General features: G+C 37.1%; 1 protein-coding gene across 1 annotated transcript in view; it reads left to right on the top strand.

Moving 5' to 3' along the window:
- Positions 1–19577, top strand: part of exoc4 (exocyst complex component 4) — a 168814-nt gene extending 149237 nt beyond the window's left edge. The window contains exons 18-20 of the mRNA XM_038298534.1: positions 2769–2947; positions 3488–3647; positions 17329–19577. Coding sequence (XP_038154462.1) covers positions 2769–2947; positions 3488–3647; positions 17329–17566 — 577 coding nt within the window. The 3' untranslated portion in view covers positions 17567–19577. The remainder of the gene's footprint in view (positions 1–2768; positions 2948–3487; positions 3648–17328) is intronic.
- Positions 19578–20754: the final 1177 nt, after the last annotated feature.

Here is a 20754-nt window from a genome sequence, read left to right as displayed (position 1 = left end):
GAAAAGTTGAGTTCTATCAAAAAACATTTTTATATATTTAGTGGTCACCTTTTTTTTTTTTTTTACTATCCATTGAAAGGATCATGATTTATTAAAGGTAGATGGCAAAATTGAACCCAGATTGAGTCACTAAACAAAAGCTAAATGTATGCATTTTAAATAAATTCCTCTGTGTTGTTAAATTGGATTTTAAATATAAAAACATATGATAGAAATAACACAGGCTGTCATAGTCTATCCTTCTTTTTTTTTATATAGACTGTTTTTACCAGTGTTATTTTCAAGAAAAACATAACACTTCTGCATTGATGCAGTTCTGTTTTGTTACCTGTTCCCAGACAAAACTCAACAGCTCTTTGCTATCAAATCCAATGTGGCAAAATAGTTTGTCGTCATAGAAATGCTCAAAACTGCATTGTCTTTAGTATGTGCTTTGAATGCCGACGTCTAAGTTAATTTACCACACCATATACTTTTTCACTCCCCTCCAACCGATAATAGTCTTCCATCATGCTTCTCTTATTCCATCCCTCCCTGTAGTCCATTGTGTAGCTTATGCAATATTGTTGATGATTTCAGTTGAAAAACCTCCCTGAGGCTGATATCTAGCTATATGCTACACTCCATTGACTCTCCCCATCTAGCGAATTTCCCCTGATAGTGGTACCAGCTAGATGAAGCTATGAGGAGAAAAGAAAGAAACAAGAAAGGAGAGAAAAGGAAGGAGGAGAGCAGAGAGAGGTAAAAGTGGTGATAGGGGTTAATGAAAGGATCTACTTTAGCTTAGTGGGAGAAATGATTGAATTGAGAGGGAGGGATGTGGGATAGAGGTATTCAATATTCAGTGTAGTTTTGGATTTTTGCCGGAAGGGGGAAAAGACATTCACCCATATCATTTTTATATTTTTATACCCCGGGCGCTGTGATTAAGGAATTGATAAAGTATTGACTTTGTAAGTCTAGACAGCTCTTTTATGAGGCTAAATGTCCTCAGACAAAAATTGTTTAAATGGAGAATAGAAAAACATTTGAAAAAAACAATTCTTTACAGAAACTGAGTGATCTAAATTTGTTTTTGGCAAGAAAGCTGCAGCTTGATCAGGTGTAGATCATGTGATCATTAACGGGAGGTATACCTCTGCTAGAAATTTGATGATTTATTATTTTCTTTTCTAATTTGCAGCATATGTTATATGCAATATAAAGGGATCTTTTTGGGTGAATCTATGACAGAATTTAGCTTTCATCCAGTTTTCCTCCATTTCCTTTTTCCTGATCCAGATTTTATAATGAGCAGACACTGCATCTATAAGGCTTATACCTCTTTTTAAGGTTTATACCTTTTGGGGATCGATATCTTAGGTTATGAATGTAAATAAAAGATTGAAAAGAAAAGACCATACATAAAAACCTTATGTTAGAAAGCCTTTAATTCCCTTGTAGAACCGTCTCTCCATTCAGCTGTTTAACTAGACTTTAGGAGTAAGAGGGGGTAAAGGATTTTCATAGGTATAAAGTATAATAAAAACCTCAAAGAAAAACCAGTGACCGTGAAAGTTGATAATCAGACAGCTTTTTGTAACGTTTGCACAAACAATTTTTCAGTTTCTGTGCAAGATAATCTGCACATATTTCAGAACTGTCCCTCATAAGCAAACTCCCTCTGACTGTGGGTGTGGTTGAATATATGTCTAAAGCTGCCTGCTTGCTATGTGCACACCCCCTGTTTCCAAACGGGGCGAACCTGCCTGGTTTACTTTGGGATGCAGAGATTTTATGTTGTATTTTCCCCAAGTCTGATCTGTTTTTGCTTTGCAGCTGTGTCTCTCTTGCTGTCAGACGCATGACATTGCTGCCAAATTGCTGCATAAATCTGACCAGAATAGAGCAGAAATCTACCCCGGTCAGAGATATGTGAGCACAGTTGCAGAAGAAAACATGTGCAGTCTGACCATCCCCATGCATTTTCAAAGAGGTGAAAGGTGTTAATCTCACCCGATGTGTTAAAGCCTTTATGTCTTATTTTTTCCAAAGCCCCAATATTTGATCTGCAGCGTTTTTTCAAGATCTGCCACAACATTTTCTCAAATCTAGGGATAAATCAAAAATTAGATGATCACATTTCTTTCTGGCTTTTGCTTTGCAGGGAATGTCGCTTGCAAATGTCCAATTAGAAATTATTTTAAGGCAACTTTCCCTTTATTTTAAGCTTCCTGACAGTATATGTTTACAGAGCTGAGATTTTAAAAGTTGAAAAGTACATCTGCCCAAAGGCTTTCAAATGCATGCTTTCCAGGTTTTGAGTTTATGTTGATATTAGAAGAAAATGTGTTTACATAACAGTATGGAAAGTTTGCTTTTTATTTACATGGTGTAAAAGCTTTTCTTTCAACACCCTAAGGAAAATGTTGCATATTCAGTGTGGCGCTCTCCAGCACTCTGCCTGGTTTAATGATATCCAGCAGTGATGTAGCTGTAGTTGAATAAGTGGATTTATTCTGAATACTTATGAAACCGACAATGTTTTGTATAAATTATAGGCTTTAAAAGCAGGTAGACAGTTCATGTTCTAACTACTTAATACTGTGATTTAAAAGACTAATATAATACCAGCAGGAGACTGAGTTGTTCTTGACGGAGAGATTTGTGTAAGGGTGGTATGAGGAATGGGGTGAATTTAATGACTATTTCATTCAGTGGAAAGCTTTATAGTTAAATATGGTTCAACATCGGTCTGCATTTACTCTTCTCCCTCTGTTTTACTCCAGGGTGCATTGTTTCCATTACCTGATACCCCTCACCAAGCAGGGAAACTATGCCATCGTAGCCAATGTGGAAAGCATGGACTACGACCCCCTGGTGGTCAAACTGAACAAGGACATTTCTGCCATAGAAGAAGCAATGGGAGCCGCTTTGCAGCAGCACAAGTTCCAGTATATATTTGAAGGTATGCTGGACCAAGGTGGAACTTTCAATCTTTTGAAAAAAAAAAAAAGAAAATATAGCTATAGCTACAGACTTTAGAGTGTTTTAGAATTTGATATATAAAACATTACAATCTATAAACATTCCAAATGCAAAATACAGCATGACTGAAGCACCCAGAATGCTCTGTGACTTGTAACATTCCATGTATCAAATTTGTAAAACATTTTAAGCACGTAGAATATTTTATAAATGGATTCAAAGATATTACAAATATGTTGAACTGGTATTCTGTAACCTGAAATGGGCAGAAATGGGAAAAGTTTGTAATTTTAGCTTAGATCAATCAGAAAATGGTAATGAATTTTTTTTAAATATATTTCTATGCGCCTGCTTATTTAAGGGTGAAAGGACTGAGAAAAAAGTATTGCATTTTAATGAAAAAAAAAAAACTGTTGGAGCCCTGAGTCGAACACCTTTGAGCATTCTTAAAATGTTTTATTCTTTCTTTTGTTAACAGGTCATTCTTCTTCCAAATAATGTTTTTTTGTTTTGTTTTCAGGTCTAGGCCATCTCATCTCCTGCATTCTAATCAATGGGGCTCAATACTTCAAGAGGATCAGCGAGTCTGGCATTAAAAAGATGTGTAGAAACATCTTTGTTCTCCAGCAGAACCTCACAAACATCACCATGTCCAGAGAGGCTGACCTCGATTTTGCCAGGTCAGTCTGTGTTTTTGTTTCCTGTTCTTTCAGGATGTGCTTCAAAAGAAAACAAAATCATCTCACCTAGAGCTCTTACAGAGCCTTTCATCTGTTGTCACATACTGAGAAAGCAATAGGTTAGTTGCAGTTTTAAGGCAAGGAATACTTGGAGACATTGGTCAGATATTATTTGTTTTCTTTTTTATAGATTTCTTGAAGATGCTAACACTTTTTAACTTGCATAGTATTGTTATTTTCCTTAAAGTACTTAGAATTCTGTGTTGTTGTTTTTTTTATTTTGTCTACGTGGACTTTTGAATTTAAATCCCTCTGGAATATTACTTAATAAATATAACAAACATGCATTCAAATTCCATCTTCTGCACATGAAAGCTTCCCTAAGCTCAGAAAGATACAATATCAAAGCACCAACAGATGGTCAACTGTTTAGTTTCCAAGGGGTCCTTATGTTTTCTTCATGGTCATCTATGTAAATCTGTAGCTGGTGTTTTCTGCTGCTTTCCAGCAACGACAGGTGCCTACATCCTGAAGCACATGGCACAAAGAGGGGACTATGTATTTATGCCATTTTCTTCCCAGCTTTCTTGAAAAAATATGCCATTTATGTGAGTAACCGGGTTGAGGACATGATAAATATGTAAAAGAGTCCCGAGGATAGAAAAGATTTCCATCAGTTATCAATAGCAGTTTGAAGGGAAAGTTGAAAAGGTTGCATGAATAAAAGTTGGTTTGCATGACTGCAAGACATGTGCTGTACGCAGAGGTAATGGTTATTTAAAGCTAAAAGGTTAAGGAATGAAGGGTTTTAAAATTAACAGCTTGAAATGCATCGTCTTTTAACATCTCTTAAAATGTGTCACTTTTTTTACTACTCTGGTGATTGCGTGCCAGGCGAGTTTGGACATTATTATTTATAGACTTTGGTTTATATGTAGTGCCAAAAAAAAAAATCATGCTTAAGAGGTAAAGTGTATTGACCTGAACTGTTATGGACTCTACTGGATGCGGAGGTGATTAGCATGTTATTTCTTCCTCCTGTCAGCTTTGATTACAGGGAAATGGGGGTGATGGCTTTTTGTGTCTTTTCTCTCTTTCTCCCACTCTCCCTGATTACGAGGCGTGGGCGGTGTGGAAGTGTTGATTGGGAATTGCAAAGCTCATTGTTTACACATTCATGGCTTTTTGGATTGGCCGGCCTGCGGCTCCTAGACACAGACTGAGACAAAATCCAGACATACACACACCTGTAGTATATTCCTCACTCCCACACAGAGAAAAACACACAAAACAGCCCATTAACATGCATATATATCTATATAGATATATATCTATATAGATATATATCTATGTAGATATATATAGTGTGTTTTTATTGATTTCTTTTACCTAGTAGTAGAACTTGCAATATGTTGCTTCAAAATACAATTACGATTATAATTAATTACAATATTATCTACGACCGTAATTGATATTTCCAGTCAGTTGTGGGAAAAATAAATATTGATTGTTTCGCTCAGTAGATGTATATCTAATAGAGCTGTACACATGAAATTCACATCAGTTATTGGGAACCACCCAAGTAATCTACACATACAGGAAAATCAACATAAATTAGTTCCTAAATTATGTTTCATAAGTGGAATAACTCATTGCTCTTGTGGGAAATAATTCTGCTTAATGTCAGCGCAAATAACTATCAGCTACTCTAGTCCCACTTGATTGTTTGCATAATGGTTTCTCATTGCTAATGTATCATCACACATGAGGAATCGCATCATGTGTAAAAAAAACAATCTCTTCAGACCTCTGCAGCATTTTTTGGTATGTATTTCTGATGTTGTTTTTCTTTGGAGCATAGCTGGAACCATAACCAGCTTCAGCAAAATGGTCCTCAAAGGATTTCTGATATTTGATTTCCTTATCAGTCAATAAATCATCAGATATTTTGTTAGCAAGGACCTCTTACTGATTAAAGGCATTAGATTAGCAACAAGCATTAATTAAGCATACGAACTGCTCAGAACTACAGTAAAGGTATTGTGGAGGATTTTTTAAAAGACCCACCCTCTTCACTTTAAAAAAAATGCACGTGCAAGAGCATGCACAAGCCCATTTCTCCATGGGCACGCCCTGTTTAAAATGTGCTGTTCTCATGGCTAATGCAAGCTTACTGTATCCACATACAGCGAGGACTATATAGTGAACTTTATAGCGAACTCAGTTAACTTACCGTTCGGATAGATGATCACTGTTTTTGCCCTGTTGGTCATGTAACTCCTCCTCCACTGTACGATACCTGCACCATCTTTGTTATTATTTGCCGCTGTCGGACAGCACCAGCCTATGGCGATAGTGACAGCAGATCCCATACTGCTTTGTGAAGAGAGCTCTCCAAGCAAAGCATTCTGGGATATATCTGCCGTTTCTGAGGTCTCTCTTTTCTTCTCATACACTTCGTAGACACTTTTTTTCTTACCACCCTCTGCCATTTTCAAAGAACCGTGGTGCGAAAGGTAAGCTTCAATGACCGTTTGAAACCACAGATATACGCCTGAAAGTGCTCATGCGCAGAAAAAGATAACTAACAGGGCGAGCGCGTAGAACGGCCCTATGTAAACATATCACCAGAATGATTTACAGTTATGAGGAGCACTTATTTAGATGTTCTACCAGGAAATAAAAGATTGTCCTCTATACCTTTAATAGGAAAAACCCATGAAGTTAAAAATGTAAGTCTACATTCTAAACACCATGTTTGATGAGAAAATTCTTCTGTAAATTTCTCTGCCAACAGTAAAGTATAGATTGAAAAATCTCTGGAAATACCAGAAGATCATACCAGATTTGACCACAGTGTTGGTCAAAGAAGGCGTGTTTTATTTAGTCAATGGCTATATATGATAAATGTATTCTGGTGCAATAAATCTAATTCCACTTTGTTTCACAAGACCTTCTGTGAATGTTTGTTTTTTGCAATCAGTAGGCAGCTATTTTTCCCAAATAAATTAGATTTTCTCTAGATTATATTTTCTTTTTTATTATGTCTGGAATTTTTTTTTTTTATTTAGATGTTGTTGCCCCTCAGTTTTCTATAATTAAACCATCTTCTTCTGTTACACTTAAACACTTTACATTTATTCACATTCTCAATACAATACCATCTGCAATAAGTTGCATTGGTGTGTAAAAATACTTAAACTACAGTAATACAATCTTATTTTTACGTGACTCAAGCACATTTCTCTAAATATAGTTCCTTGGTATTAAGCAAACTCCACTTATCTGTGTATGTGATGATAGTAACAAAGTAAACGTGTTAGTCCTTCATTGTCTCCCAGACAACAGGTTGGTATGGAGATTATGTTTATTTAAAGAAACCTTTGTTCATATTTCCTCTTTCTTATTTCAGAAATTTATCAATGACTTTAAAGTAAAAAGGTTATTTTGAGACTTGATGGCTTTTTTATGGCAACTTTTCTTCTTTTGCTGTTTGTTTAGCAATCCTAGATGATGAATAGTGATTCAGTTGTGACTCCTGCCACCTTCCAGGACTAAGAAACTTATCTGATTTCTAAGAGAATGTTGCACAGATTTGTAATTGAGTGAGTAATCATCTTTGCTACACCTTTAGAGTAAAGATGCTGCTGAGACATGCAGCGTTAACCCTAATTGGCAATCGCAAAAGAATCTGAAAGGATGGAACTGATGGAGCGATGTTTATTTTTAGGTTCCCTGGAAGGAAATGACCGATGTTAGAAAAAAGCTGAATATCTGCTGCAGTTGTTTCCAGGTGTAACTGTGCACCTGTTTCTGTGTGTGCTGTATTATTTTTGTTTGTGTTTTTGTTGCAACCATGTGGAAAAGTCGTGTACAGGAGAACCATAGCAACCAATGATCTGAGTTAAAACTACACTAAGGCCCAGTTGTCAGCACTGCAGAACAAATGAAGACATGCGCACACAATCTTTTTTTGACTTTCCCATACAGTAAAGAATACTGGGCAAACAGTGTCACCTAGTGGTGAAATCCATAATTACACTCAGTAGAAAAACCTGTCATATCTTACAGAACATCCAGTTGTAAATATTCCACCTGCTGATATAATCTGTTTGTGAGTGTGTGTGCGCGTGTGAGCAGGTTGTAGTTGTATCCTCCCAAAGCAGCCTCATGTCGCTCAGTCAGAAGTTTGGCAGCAGCATAAGCTTCTATGTCAAGGTCAAACACACATACACCCACACGATCAGAGAAACACACACACTCAGACCATCTGCTCAGAAACGGGACCTGTTTTGCAAACCAGTGTGTCACCACAAAGTCACTTCTGTGTGTGTTGTTTACTGACGGCGCACTCAACCTTATCACTGCACTGATCACCTCTTATTGTCCGCTATAAACACACCTCTCCCGCGCGTGCGTGCTCACGCTCTGTCTGCTTTTGCTGATATTTATTTTTTTGTGTCACAAGCTGAGAAATGAGAAATTGCTTGTGAGTCTTTTATCTTGGGGGGATGAAAAAAAAAACAGGAGAAGCCTCAGTGGTAACACGACAGCTACAAAAATTTAAAATGAGACTGAAAATAGATATTAAAGTACTTTTATATAGGTCAATGAATGGGGTGTGTTTACATGTACTTAACATTTGCTTCTTGATGAGAAAAGGGAAAAAAATATTCCTGATTTCAAATCAAAAGATCATACTATGAGCTGCTTTTTTGACTGTAATCTTTGTAAAAGATCTCCTTATTATCTGTTATTGTACTTTAAACTCAGATTGTATTTGTTGAATATTTAAGAAAACAAAAATTCAGGTTCATACAATTGCATATTTGAAAAAATATATTATTAAAACACTTTTACAAGTCTGAATAAGCAATGATGGAATCCTACTGGTTAATGGCTTTATTTCTTGTCCCCTTTCCGAAAACATCCATTCACTGATGCTTTCCTGTATTATTCTGTCCATCCAGCCATCCCAACTGATCTGCTGCTTTTTTATGGCGCTGCTTGATTCTGTCTCTATTCTCCCATTCAACACCTTTCACGCTTTTTTGTATGTTTTTCATGTTGAAACGACCCCCAGGCTTAAAATGGCAAGTTGTCATGAAGATCCGAACGCTCCATTAGTTAGAATATGTTTTTCAGATGCCAACTGAGGCGCCGCTAAAAACGCGCAAAAAGCGAAGCTCTGAGCTGTCCGCTGACCCATGTATACAGGTTGGAGAGTTGTCATAACAAAGAGCAACAAATCTGCAGAAGCTTAGCCATCCAGTTAGCCTAAACAGCAGTCTGACAGTCTCATTGTAGAGACACCCCATGGTTCATCTCCTCTCACCCACCTGTCTGCTACTGGAATGGCCCCAGTGCTGCAGTGTGAATGTTTGTAATGCACTCAGAGACGCGCCTCCCCAGTGGATGTGCGTCTCTGAGAGTCAACGTGTTGGCAAATAAACTGTCTTTGGCTCTGGGCTCATGTGTGTCAAGGTGAAAGCCTGGTGTGTCCTCAGAGATTGTAGTTATAAGTACAGTTGACGTCCATGTCAGGAGGTAGTGGGTGTCAACAGATAAAGCGTTTGTATTTAGGCCGGGTTGCAGTACACTGTCACTTCTGTCTTCCTCCTTGTCACCTTGCATTTCTTGCTTTATCTCTCTCCTTCCTCTCTTTTTTCCCCTCCCTGTCTTTTTCTTGTTTTTGCCATAGTCCAATCGCCTGCGCCGCCTTCGGCTCAATTGAAATTCTCCTCCTCTCCGTCTACCTGCAGCCTCTCTCCTCTGCCGTTCTGTTTTCCTGGTGCACGCGCTAGACGGCGTGTGATGAGGCTGCTTTTTGTTTATGGAGCCTGTCTCCATGCATTTCGGTTTCTATATGCACACCTCACAGCATGATGGCACTCGTCTTTGCTGATGAAGCCAGTCAGAGTTTGTGCTCATTCATGCGAATGTTTGTGCCAGTGCTGCATGATGAGACCGGTCTTTGCTGATGAAGCTTCAGCTTGATTCTCTGCAGACCTTTCCTCATTACCAGAGGAGAGACAAATGCACAGCTCTGGAAGGAGATGGAGAAGGGAAGGAAGGTATCACACAGAGGTTTGAAGAGCCTAGGTTTACAAAGCAGCGTTTTATTATTAATTTGCCTGTTAGATTTAGCAGTAACATAAAGCTATCTTCCTGAGCTTTTCATTTGAAGATGTTGTTTCAGTTCTGGTGAGCATTCTCTTTGAACCACATTTACAATCAGGCATAAATGAATGAATGTACCTTAAACAGTGTTACACCCGATAAATATACAGTTAGTCTGCAGATCAGGTTGAGCGTGGCGGAGTCTGTTCTCCAGTTGTCATAGTAACATATGTTTTCCAAAGCAGGTATTTCAGACTCATTAAAGTCAGACATTGCTACTTCCAGAACAGAGAGAGGAAGATTTATTGTATAAAAAGTGAAATTAACTGATGACTTGACTCCAAACTTTTTCAAATGGAGGGAAGGAAAAAGGGATGAGGAAAAAAAGGAGTCTGAGTTGTTATGACAAGTATTTGTCTCTGTTTATTTTTGAAGCAAAGCATCATAAAATCCTAATTTGATTGACATTCACTGAAAATTAAAATATTTATAAAAAGGGCTGAAACATTTATGCTGGACTCCCCTCATACCTCCCGACTACTCCTTTATTCTCCTAGCCTCTGGTCCCGAACATCCAAACTGTTTAACTGTTGACAGGTTTTATGTGTGTGTATACTGCTGACCTTCTTTGAAACTTTATTTTATTGAGAACCATGATCCATGGAGACGGTATCTCCGAGAACGCTGTGGGTGTATAATACAAGTGATAGTAAATGAGCTAAACTAAAATGTTGAAACGTTTCACAAAGTTATATAATGTTTTATCACTTACTTGGATTTTCACTTTACTTGGATTTAGTTTTTACATATGTATAGATATACGTACATATATATATATACATAGAAGAGCTATATGTGTATGTATTTTATCTCTTTTTATTCTTATTTTTTATCTTTATTATATTGTGTAGTTGGATGTTTGTATATATTATATAAAACTGTAACTGGAGCGTGCAACAAAAGAAATTTCCCTCTGGGATTATTAAAGTATTTCTGATTCTGATACTGCTTATAAGTTTTGACAGGTTTGTTAGTGCAGTGATTATCTGTTTAGCCATTTAATTCCTAACATATCCTTACAGGTTTGCGAGCATGCATTCTTTTCAGGTTTTGAAATGCATTTTGTTATAGTTTATTTTCTTTATATCCTCCATCAGACCACTGCAACTCTTGCTTGTGATTTGCTGGAGCTTCTGTCCATCTCAAATTGGTGCGATTCTTTAGAAAACAAGCTTTCCAAAAAAATTTGTGAAGCTCCCTGATTGGACAAACGCTGATTTAGATATACCAGTGAATCCTCATGCATTTTTTTCAACATAGTTTTGTATTTAAAGTCTGTAATTACAGTAATTACAATAAAGATTGCTAAAAAAAAAAAAAAAAAAAAGTCATTTTTGGGAGGAGCACTGTGTTTTTTTTATAACCACATAAATAAACGCAATTTGAATTTTAACTTTCGAAATAAATGCTAACTTTTACATACTGTGCTGAATTGTTCCAAAATGGTACAGTAGGAGTCCACCTGAATTTTTTTATTCCAATCTAGACATCCATAGCATCCAACTTACTTGTTGGATGGACACTAAACTAACTACACATGTAACAAAGATGTTGTATTTGTAGTTTATTGTGTTTATTTCCTTAATTCCAGGAAAAGTAAAAAGTTTTTTATGTAAACGTATTTTTTTCGGCATTTAAATCTAATTTTCTTAACAATTTGCTTTGAAATTTTCACTTCCACTTCACCCTCCAGGACCTTTATATCAGTTGATAACAAGATCAGCAGTTTAGGCTGTGTTCAATTTGAGAAATGCATTTTAAAGTGTGAGTAAGCCTTTTTTTGGAAAGTAGACCTGCAGGCCTTAGAATAATCCTTTTTTGCCACACTTAATCATTCAACACTAAAAGAAAAATCCCAGATTGTTAGGGTTGCAAACTACCAGCCTCGAACTTCATTTGTTGAAACATCATAATTCTTTTGCAGCTTTTCAGCTGTGGATGGGGCTTCCTTGTGTTTATTTTCTTGTGCTTTTATTTGAACACCAAAAATCTCGTAATGATCCAATGTTCTGCTCTGTAACGATGGGTGAGATGCCAGAGAGAGGAGCAAAATAAAAAACCTTGTTTGAGGTGCCAGGAGATATTTGTTACAGCATCAACAAGCCTTGATTCCAGCTCATAGTCAGGTTGATCCCATTGCTTTCATTTTTCCCCCCTTTCTTGTTGTTCATCTTTCCTCTACTAACTAATGTGTTATTCCAAACCTGCTGATAGAGGCAGCCTGTAATGACTTTAATATTATATACGCTCCAAATGAGGGGAAATGAATTGTGCTGAATCTCATCTTTCTTCCACTTTTCTATTCTCCCCGTCGCTTCCCTCTTGTTCCATTGTCATGTGTCCGTCAGGCGCTGCCGTCGCATTATAAATTTATTTAATATTCTTTGCATATGAGGAGAGGTAGCAGGAAGCTAATTAAAATTTAATGGAATGCACTCCACAGAGGCACGTTCACGCACATATACACAGAGGCTGATTACTAAATCAGAACTCTTATAGATGTGGATGTGTGGAGGACGCAGGTGAAAATTGGCAAAAATGACTGTGTGGTTTTCGTGTGTGGGAGAAGGAGGAGTGTGCACAGAGGGAGGCTGAGGGCTGCAAAGACTCTAAAGAGGAGGGCAATCAAAACAATTCACTGTGGTGCTGTTTGAAAAATAAGGCTTGTTTCATTAACCAGTTGCTACTCTACCAAAGGGAAAAGGATGTGTGTGTGGTATGCTGTGTGTAAGCCACAAGGGCTGCTTTCTAGATGGTGGGGAGCAGAGAGATTTTAATCTTATTAACAGCCTTTCCCTGTTCGGCAAATAGCTTTCCAACTGCTTGGGTAATGAACTGTTTGAAAGTGTTTTCGGCACATGCTAACATACATCACTCAGACACATTGATAGATGGAGTAACATGCACAGAGAAACATACGTTTTGCTTTCTAGACTAGCTTCCCCCTCCTCTATTGCCAGCAGTCCTCACGGCTCGGACACCTACAGTATACAACAGACCGCTGATTGTTTAGCGATGTCATTAGGTCCTACAAAAGACCTGCAACAAACACAGAGCCTTTAGTCGTCCTGTTTCAGTTTCCTATTCACCAGAAGCTTTTATTCTTTATACCCCATATTGTGTAGCAGAATTGTAGCAAGGCAACCATGTGTTGAACAGCAAAGCAGACCCAGATCATCACACTACCACCACTGTGTTTAACTGGAAGATGTTTTCTATTAAATGTATTTCCAGTCAACCATGTGTTGGTAAAACATTTTTTTTTTACTGTAATACAATTTACAAAGTTTTGATTTCATCTGCTTTCTATACTTCTCTGTGATGCTAGCCATAGACATTGCACTACAGCAACCCATGCAGTGCATTTTATCAACAGGTCATAAATACTTTTATTTTTAAGGGAGACTTCTTCATTAGATAAACAAAATAGCGTGCATTGGTCAAAACATGGTTTTGCAAGGTGTGCAAATAAAAGTTTTAAGTTCTTAATATTTGGCCAGCATAGTTGTGGTTCCAAATATTGCTGACAACCAATACAAGGACTAAAAAAAAAGCATGAGGCACTGGGAATTATGGTTTAGGTGATTTTTTAGCAAATTTAAAAGGAGAATTTGTTCTATTTCTGCAACGGTACGTTTTGCCTACAAACTCATGTAAATCATTTATAATGAACATCAACATAAAAAGAAACAGTTTAGGTTTACGGTGCTTTTAATGTCATCCTGGTTTCTTTTGTGATCACCTGGAAAACTAATTAAAGCATTCCTGGACTGATAATGAGAAGTCAGTCACTCATGGGAAAGTTTACTACTTTGAGATCCTACAAACTGTGGTACTATGAAAAATCATTCTGCCAGGGAAGTTCTGTTGAATACAAACACAGAACATATGCACAACAAATTGTGCAAGTTGGCAATTTTTACAGATATATAGTTAAAGTTTCCACTTCAGAATCTCTGAATATATAAATATATATATATATATATTTATATATATATATATATATATATATATATATATATATATATATATATATATATATATATATATATATATATATATATATATATATATATAAAATATATATATAAAATATATGACTCTTTTGGATGCTGCTGGAGTTCTTGAGTATATCTTTGAGTTATACAGATAAAATCTTAAGTTTATGATTCATTTTATTGTTTGACGAGACCCCTTATCGTTGCTGTCTTGTCTCATCCTAAGTTAGTGAGTCTGCTATACTCAATCATTTTAACAGCTTTTTTCATCAAATGATTTCAAGGATGGAAAACTAAAAAGGCCTTGAAGGAGAATAAGGAGCAGGATGGAGGGTGAGGCAGAATGCAAATGCTTTCAGGATCAAGGGCATCACTTGTCAAGGGAAGGCCAAAAACAGATATTATGCACCTCTGTTCCTCGTTTATCTCTGAAGGGATATACCATTTATTCTATGACTTTGCTTGATTCATAACTTAGAATTTGTTTTTTGTTTTGTTTTGTTTTGCCGTGATGAATATATGAAGTGTTAGCACAGAAAAGATAGAGGTAGAAGAAAAGCTCATTCTTTTCTTAATCTAATTGAATTTCATATGAATAAGTTGTCATATGCAACACCAGAGAGCTCATCTTCTTGCCCTTCCAAGATGCATCGTATAAACAATTTGGAAAATGTTCATATTTATATTTTCCTTTCATTAAAAACATCTTAAAAAGATATAAGCCGTTTTTTAAATTCTTTTTATTATGAAAATTTCCTCTGATAATTTTTTCAGCTCCTCTCTGCCTTAGAAAAGCAGCAGGAGTCGCTGTTGTTAGGTGACCAACACCTGTCCTTGGCCAAGGTTGGTAGTTTATTCTAATAAAGGAAGTTTCTTCTAAAGGATAAAAGCTCTGCAGAAAATTTAGCTGCAGCTCTCACTGCCATTATTTACACAAACAACACTTTAACTCCCCTTATTGCTTATTGATTTTCCTATTGCTAAGACAAAGAGAATAATTAACTTGTTTCCACTGGATATGGATTAAAACAAATTGTCATGCAATAATATTTACTGCTGGAAACACAAACTTTGTCTTTTATCATAATTCTGTGTGACAGGCCTAAACCCACCACATTATTAAATAGTTCATTTGTACAGTTTCATTCATGTAAAAATCTAGATCTTCTGTTTGCAAAGTATATTTTAGAGATCATTAATGAATAATCCCACCACATAAGAACAAATATATATAGTTAAACCACATTCTAAGCTCTGAATATGTCCTGGAGCTTCCATCAAAACACTACAACCAATCTGAAAACCAAGACAAGGTAGTCCACCTAATTTAACAGTTCTGACAAGAAGAGCATAAATCAGAGAAAAAGAATTAACTCTGGAGGAGCTGCAGAGATCCACAGTTCAGGTGACAGATTTTGACGAGATGACTAACAGTCATGTACTGTATGGAAGATGCCTTATAGGGGACCAAGCCAATTTTTATTTGGTCTTCATAGCATTTTTTCCACCATGCCCTTTAGGTCAAATCGCTGCATGTGAAAATAATAAGCGACACACACAGCTCACGTTCGCTTTCATTTGATAGCGATACTTTACATTGGATAACGTCAGGTTTTAGGCCACTTATTACGGCAAACAGCATAACAGACCAACATTTCTCCTGCTAGTCCTACTCTGTACGATTCAGACTCCTCTGCTGGTATTTCAGATGCCAGGTTTTCAGAGCGCTTGGCAGAGTTTTATGAACTAACAAAGGAAGACTTGGAGGGGAAAAAAACATGTTTTTTAATACAAATATTGCTCGTCAGGACTTAACAAACAAGTCAGTATATCAGCCACGTCAACTTAAGTTTTAAAGCGACACATCGAATTTAAGCATCCGAGCTATCTTGGGAAATATCTGCTACTGGATGAGGAACGTCAGAAATAAATTTTGATACAGATCATTTCATCTGGATTTACCTGTCAGTTTCTGAAGTTCTGTGGAATCTGGCTAAATTACGGCTTTACTGCACAAACTATACTTTGACTGCATCAAGTATGCATCAAGTTTACATTTCTTTCCATATACAATGATCACACATTAAAAGAGTGAAATATTAAGTTATAGTGTGGCTTAATTTATCAACTATGAACTGGTCCAACATTGACCACATCACATTACCACCCCCTTCCTGGAACACAGTGGTGACAGTTTCGTGCTGTGGGAGCCTTTTTTCAGTGGAACCAGAGGAACTAATCTAAACATTCAACCAGAGCTACAGATCTATGTGTTGAAACAAAAGCAGAAAAAGGCAGAGGTAAATTCCATTGGGAATCAAGTCAAAACTTAACAGTTGATGATAGCTTTAGATTCTGTACTGTTATTTATCAAAGAGCTGGTTTGCAACAATTGAGTCTCTGCAGATCTAAATCTGATAGAGATATTCTCCAAAAAACATGCAGCTATCATTGCAGCACAAGCTGATGCTATAAGACATTTGCTGAGTGGGGTTGGAAAGAAATGCCACATATCTCCCAACAACATTTCTCAAAGGAATTTAAAACCAATGCGTCACTCTCCAGTTTTAACAAGTTTGAAGGTTTATATGCTGTAAAGGGTGAGCTAACTATAAATGTTTGCTGTGCTCTAAATTCCTTCTGTTGTCCTCCTTTTCAAGTTTACTTCTGCAGCTCCACTACAGAAGCCTAACATTTAGGCCTTAAGGCCACAAAATGCTAAAATCTATTTTTGTGTTTTCCTGCCTGAGCTTCCTCCTTTACTCACTCCAGAGTAGTCCTACACAGGAACACGCATTTACTTTCCAAGGTCTTTGACCCGTTTTGCCCTGGAGCGAAAAAGCTCTGAGATCTCCCACTGCATTACTTTACCTTCACTTGTCTGTCTTTTCTAAGGAGTGCGTATTTCTCCCTACGGTGGGTTTTGTGTATTGATCAGTAAATATCTAATCCATCAATAACAATTTTAGGGAATAAAATGTAAAAAAAAAAAAAAATCCACCTTGAAGAATCCTGTAATAAGCTACTTTGTCTAGAAAACAAATCCTGTTTTTAAAACAGTTAATTGAATTTCTGCAGAGGTGTGCTGCTGTTTTATCATTATGTGCTAAATGCGTTCTTTTGAATGGTTCATTGAGGCATTTGGTGGTGATTTAATGTGGTGCTTATTCCCGATTCTGCCTATCTGCAGTATTTTAGAAGAGCAGTCCTGGTTATTATATTTTCCCCTTTACCTTCAGCTCCCAGCAGCAGCATTCTTTGGTCCTTGATGTCTGCTTTTAAAAAAACGGAGCTTGACAGCAACAGCGGTTAGTCTGGCTTTTGTGTTTGTTGCCTCTTTCTCTTTGATACAGGACAGACAGACGTATATTAAGCGCCTCCGCTTTTTGACGTTTTTGTTCATCTCCTCCTCCCTGCATTCTCCTGCAACATCACTCGCCGTGTCCCTTCTCTTATTTTTTATTCATTCCTAACCTGTCACTGTTTTCTCTCCCTCCTTGCAGGCAGTACTATGAGATGCTGTACAACACTCCAGATGAGTTGCTGAACCTGGTGGTGGACCAGGGCGTTCGCTACACAGAGCTGGAGTACATCAACGCCCTCTCTCTTCTCCATCGCAGTCAGACGGGTGTAGGGGACATGAGCACCCAAAACACCCGTCTCCAGAGGCTGAAGGAGATCATCTGCGAGCAGGCCGCCATCAAACAGGCCACTAAGGACAAAAAGATCACTACGGTGTAGCAATAAAACAGAGGATTACCCGGCCTGACATTTTCTGTTCCAATGTTTTGTTACTGATGCATTAAATCTCTCATAGATTGTGTCAGACTTGAAATTTTAAGAGTTTGTGTTAAAGTGCATCCTTTGTCTTTTTTGCCTGATGTGATGAAAGGGGTTGTAGTTGAGAGCTGACACAGATATACATCTTTCCTCCTGAAATGGAGATCATATTTAAGCTTATGCCGCACTGACTCACTATAATTGGGAAGTTTGGTGACAGCCAACACAACTGCAAACTTTGCAAGTCTAGTCTCTCTATCAAGTATCATCCATTGTCAGTTTCCTCTTTTTTTAAAAGACATAATAAATCCTTGCCGCATTCCGAACCTCCTAACAACACTCAGCTCTCCACAACAACAGCTCCAGTTTAAACGACACCATCTTGGACATTCACCTGAACTCCGGCCCTATCTCGTCTCATTTTCCTATTAGAGCCCAAACCGGTGCTCTCAATTACACCTCCATCTCTCCTCTCCCGCCAGCCCCTCTGGGCTCACTGATGCTGTCTGCAATAACAGATGCCAGATTAGACTGTCTGAATGAGGCCACATCCTCCGCCTGCTGCCAATTTAGTTTGGTCCCGAAAGAGTTCCCCAGCCGAGAATTGTATCATATCTGCAGTTGTCAAAAATCTGTGTACTGGTCTGCCTTTTTTTAAGTTTCAGAAGTTAACTTGTGCAGCTGGAGCAGAGTAGATTGCAACTTTTTTTTAATAAATAATATTGTTTGGATATAGTATACCAGAGATAGAATGTCTTGCAAAATGATAAGCGTCCTTTAAACTTTTCCACCTTTTGTCACGTTACAATCTCAATTTTAATGCATTTTGTCAGCGATTCTAAATATTTGCACATTGTTTCTTGCAAAATAACTTCAATAGAGCGATTTCTGACCAAATACAGCCCTGCTGCGTGATTCTGCCACCTCTATGCTTCATGGTTGTCTTGGTGATTTGCCATGGATTTGTTTTTCTTTCTTTTTAACCTTAGATTAACTGTTGCATGCAGCAAAGAAAGCTATATTTTGGTCTATGGGCAGAACACCTCCTCTTTTATATATATTTTTTATTATCTTTTTTTTTCTTGGCACTTATTTAGTAAATAATATTAAGCATGTCAACAGATTCTACCTCCTGATCTCAGGATTGCTGCATCTTCTCCAAAGTTACATAATAACCTGATAAAATAAAACAAAATTTCCGGTTGTAACATGAGATTATGGGTCAAAAAGTTTAAAGGGTATAATTATTTTTCACTTTATATGCAGATGTTTTTAAATGCATCCTCTGCAGTCCTATTATAAAGGGATATGGCTTTCTCTTTAAATCACTAAAAATAAACCAAACACTATAGACAAGAGAGAAGATCCCAAGTTGTTTCCCCACCCTGTTTTCTGTTCATTAACTTGGCAAAGAAGTATTTAACGAGTGTAGGAGAGAGAAATGGGAGCCTTGTCAATACGGCGGTCCCACCACAGGTCTACTTGAAGCCCACAGAGCAATCCATCATAGTGACACACAGTCTGGAATCGATGGGGAAACAACGATGGAGCTGCTGAGTGGTTCGCCTACTCCTCTGTAATGCACACTTGGTGCAAAATTCAAGATGTGCTCATTCATTTGTTCACTCCAGAGCTGGTGCTGAAAGGTTATACAAAAGGGAATTTTAATACAATGTTCCCCAACTGTGTCATGCTTCTTATGTAGGCTATTAGACCTCCAACACACTGGATGGCTGATCTTTTCGTCATGCTTATTCCTTTTTGGGTTTTTTTGTTTTTTTACACCATGTTGTGCATCGCATATTTTCCTTTCAATGCACTCTAGTTTTGCACATTTATTGAATCTTATTAAATGATTTTTACACATATTCTGTTCTTTTTTCCTTAAAAATAATCTCAGATTAGTCTGCTTGAAACAAGCCCTTTGTTATTTTGTCAGTGCATATGGTAATAAATATCTGAATTCTCCATATTTCTGTATTTTGTGTACTTTTTGTGCATTATATTTTCCACTGATGCTTTTCAAGAACTGCCTGTCACACACAGAAATTGATAAGTATATGTAGTAGTTGAGTTGTTTTTCATCCTACAGTATATCTGGAACCTGTCTGTTATGCGTCTCTAAAGCTTGAGGAGCTTAGGAGTGACATATTGGGAAAATTAAACACACGGCATAGCATACCACCTGAAGGCCTCAGTAGTTGGCATAAATCCACACAGTGAACTGTTCTTGGCACCGTATGATATTTACCAATTATAAATGTCCCCAGAGCTCTGTTGATTACTGTAACTACATTTTGATGCAAAGTCAATTAGTAGCAAAAGCACAATCCAGCACTTATGCTCAAACATTAATTTACCCATCTATTGAGATCTTTTTTTTTTTTACATTCTATATATATAGATGCAATTTAATCAGCTGTTTTCATTGATTGTCAAGTTAATTAAGGCCTGAACTTTTACTGTGCCTCTCAGAGAGCTAAATATGCTTTGATATGATCAATTCCCTTAGCCTTCTGCTGTGGTGTTGGAAGGCGATCTTCCAACCAAAAATAAGTCCTATTTTTTTTTAGCTTTTATTAGAATATTTTCCATGACATGCTGTTCAACTTGTTCTGCCACCAATACTTCTGGCTAGCTTTAATTGGAATGCCTTAGAGCGGTAACTCCCAACATGGGGAACTTGTACTCCTAGTGGCCCAGGAGTATATTGCAAAAGTGACATGAAAATATTTTATTTATTAGGTAGTAAAATAAAATAGGGCTGGTATTTTTTTTGCTTTCTGAGGACCTAATTGAAAAATTAAGCAAGCTTTTTTTCAACCAAAAAGTAAGAGAAACAGACTGGATGTAGAGAACAGCCTTGGATCAGCTGGTTTTCACACTGATCTATTAGAGCTCATCAAAGCATGTCAGGTGATGAAAACAAATAAAACTAATTAAGTCAGTCTGACTATAATTTTTGTTCTGTATTTTGTTCCCAAATTCATTAAGATTTAATGTGATTATAGGAGGTACTCAGAGGAGTTCCAGTTTTATAAATAAAGGTTTAATTTGATTTTATTTTGTATTTATTTTGATTCCTCACTAACTTCCAGGCAACATATTTATGTTTTATTTGAAATGGAAAGAATAAAATGCCTAAGAAT

The sequence above is a fragment of the Cyprinodon tularosa genome, unplaced genomic scaffold, assembly GCF_016077235.1.
Source record: "Cyprinodon tularosa strain WSP-4 unplaced genomic scaffold, ASM1607723v1 ctg111, whole genome shotgun sequence".
Taxonomy (NCBI): domain Eukaryota; kingdom Metazoa; phylum Chordata; class Actinopteri; order Cyprinodontiformes; family Cyprinodontidae; genus Cyprinodon; species Cyprinodon tularosa.
Note: the sequence above shows the minus strand (reverse complement) of the source record. Positions and strands in the feature narration are given on the sequence as shown.